Source organism: Loa loa (assembly GCF_000183805.2).
Source record: "Loa loa unplaced genomic scaffold supercont3.30, whole genome shotgun sequence".
NCBI lineage: Eukaryota > Metazoa > Nematoda > Chromadorea > Rhabditida > Onchocercidae > Loa > Loa loa.
The window spans coordinates 32978-35598 of NW_018108210.1; the positions used below are offsets into that span (position 1 = coordinate 32978).

General features: G+C 34.0%; 1 protein-coding gene across 1 annotated transcript; it reads right to left on the minus strand.

The window, feature by feature from the left end:
* Positions 1-1730: 1730 nt before the first annotated feature.
* On the minus strand, positions 1731-1892 carry LOAG_16941 (hypothetical protein; the record flags this gene model as incomplete). The annotated part of the gene is made up of 1 exon (XM_020449595.1): positions 1731-1892. One exon carries the CDS (start codon positions 1890-1892, stop codon positions 1731-1733), a length of 162 nt encoding a protein of 53 aa, XP_020306840.1.
* Positions 1893-2621: the final 729 nt, after the last annotated feature.

Below are 2621 nucleotides of genomic sequence, written 5' to 3' on the forward strand. Positions count from 1 at the left end.
AATAATTTGACTGTCGATTAGTTGATAGGCCATTGAGTTGGGATACGGGAAATGTATTTAGCGAACAGAAAGAATATCATAGTTTGTTGTCCAGTGGTGGTGGATATGCGAAGATGTCGTTGTTTGTGGTTTAGTTGGAGAGGATATGCGATGAGGATGTAACGTCTCCTTGGTTATAAAAACTTTTTCCCATTTTCTTATATATATAAGGATTAGGGAGGAGTTTTGTAAGCTGTATCGGAGTTATCATGGAGGTATGGCTGCCCTTTGGTATTGTCTATTGTGTAAATATAATGAATATCATTGTCCATGGTGTAGATACTGAGATATTTTTGTGTTGTATTGTCCATTGTTAACTTATATCCTCTTCATTGCTTTAATTTTACAAGATTTCATCACTCTGTCTGTTAGATATTGTAGGCATTTCATTTGAAAATAGCTTTAATTTTGGTAATCCGACACAACGTGCTTCATATCATTCATTTTGTTCGACGATGATTCTCTTGAATTGCTTCAATGTCACTTCATTATCGTCGGCACTATCAATTCTAACCTCCAAAATCGTTCCATATCGGATTCATGTTATGTGTTAGCCATACATTTTATTCTTAAACAATGTTTGGCATTGACAGTGTTAGTTCATCCATATCTCCACATGCAACTACTATAGTGCCGATTTAGTATAGGATTGAGAAACATCCAGATTTTGATTGTTGGCTTTTCTCCAGCTGAATAAATTTGAAGTAATCAGCTCCGATAAGTATATCTGCTGTAAAAAATTTGGCTTTCTTTCGTAACAAATAAAACTCGACTTCCTTGCTTCCTTCATTGAAAGAAAGCTGGTTCCCCACGTTTATTTGTAACTGTTTTGTTAAGATTAAATTATCAATGGATGGATGAGGACTTATTGATCCTTTTGATGTAGCAATATACCAGGAATGCAGATAGTATTTAACTAAGTAACTAACGCGAATGAGAGACACAATTTTACTTCAGTTCCGAAGGATAGATTAAAATGAATTATTGGGGATAAAAGAAAAACGGAGAAGAATAACAAGCTGTATCGGTGCTTTAAGTGAAGTAATTAAGATACCTTCGCATGGATGGATGAGTATATAGTGTTTACTGAAACAACAGTGAGTACCAATATCAAATCCTAGTTAATTTATATCGAGAACAAGTGGGTGTGGTTATGAGGATAGTTGCCTATAAGGTCTTTACAAAATTGACAGTATTCTCACAGCTGCAAGAGAAATTTACATATAAAATTAGTTTTTTTCTTTTAATGTACATAAATAGGGAATTGCGTAGAAATTGTTTTACTAGATGTGCAGTTTTCTCACGACTGTATCTAAAATTTTTACATAGAGCTTTTACATAACTTTACAAATTAATTATTGGATGTGAGCAAATCTCAACATCAGACAAAAAAAAAGCATTTTTGGGCGATTTGAAGATTAGTTAACTAACTCATCACTTTAGGTGCGGGAAAACGTTTTGCATAATTTCCTTTTTATGCCTAATGTGATGAATCGCCGATCTAAGGAATACTCTGTACAACAAGTACCTTAACTGTTTTAACGTATTATAAATCTCCTCGGTTTTTCGGCATTAGCAATTTCGTTTTCATCATAATATCAAGTTTCGACCACTCGCGTTTTATTCGTTAAGTAGTCAATTACATGGGCTTCAGTTTTTATCGATTCCCTTTCTTCAGTCATTACACCTAACTATATGTATGCAGTAAAATACAACTTAGGTGTATTAGTGCCAAGTGGGTACAATTCCATTTCCTTTTCTGTTCCATTAAGGTTTGATCGATATGCTAAGTCATCGAATATAAAGAATAGTTGTGAACCACTATCAAAGAAGGCTAATTTCATTTCCTTCATTTCTGGGTCTCATGGATTAAACACTTCAATTTCTTTATGTAAAAGTGCGACATCCTTACCAGTATGTTATGTTGTTGGATAAGTTTGAGATAAGGAGTCAGTGTTGTGTGGCGTAATCTAATTTTCTTTTGTAAAGTGGTATTGATAAAAATAAAATCGACAATGATAGTTTTTTTTTTTTTTTAAAGAACGAAAATGAAAAGCGGAGACTTGTATCTTTTGTAATAAGGATCACTACGATAGCGACTGTCACACATATACACTTGAAAATTTTGGAAATCAGGGAATTTCTATGAATGTGTGAATGTGGAAGTAGATTAGCGCTCAACTAATTCACTACGTCCCGATAGCAACTGATCTTTTATCTCTCATAGATAAAACCTTTTGCAGCTATATTGAAGCGAATGTAAGATTAATTAAGTGAAACTCATTTCCTCTTAATTTTTATTGAATGACTGTTGCCATCCTATGGTGCAACAACTTATTGGAGGACATCGCAGACATCGTAGAATATTTCTACCTTTCTTCTTTTTTCTCCTCTGCAACTATTCACAATATAGATATTCGCAGCACATGAAACTTATTACGCGCAGCTTAATGCAGTTTATGCATGCTAACATGTGTTGGGGATTTTGTGTGAAAATTTTGGAAATTTTAGTGTGCAGGGACAGTCGAACATTGATTGACGACGGTTTATTGATAGATGGAGAAGTATTATACGTTACAAGG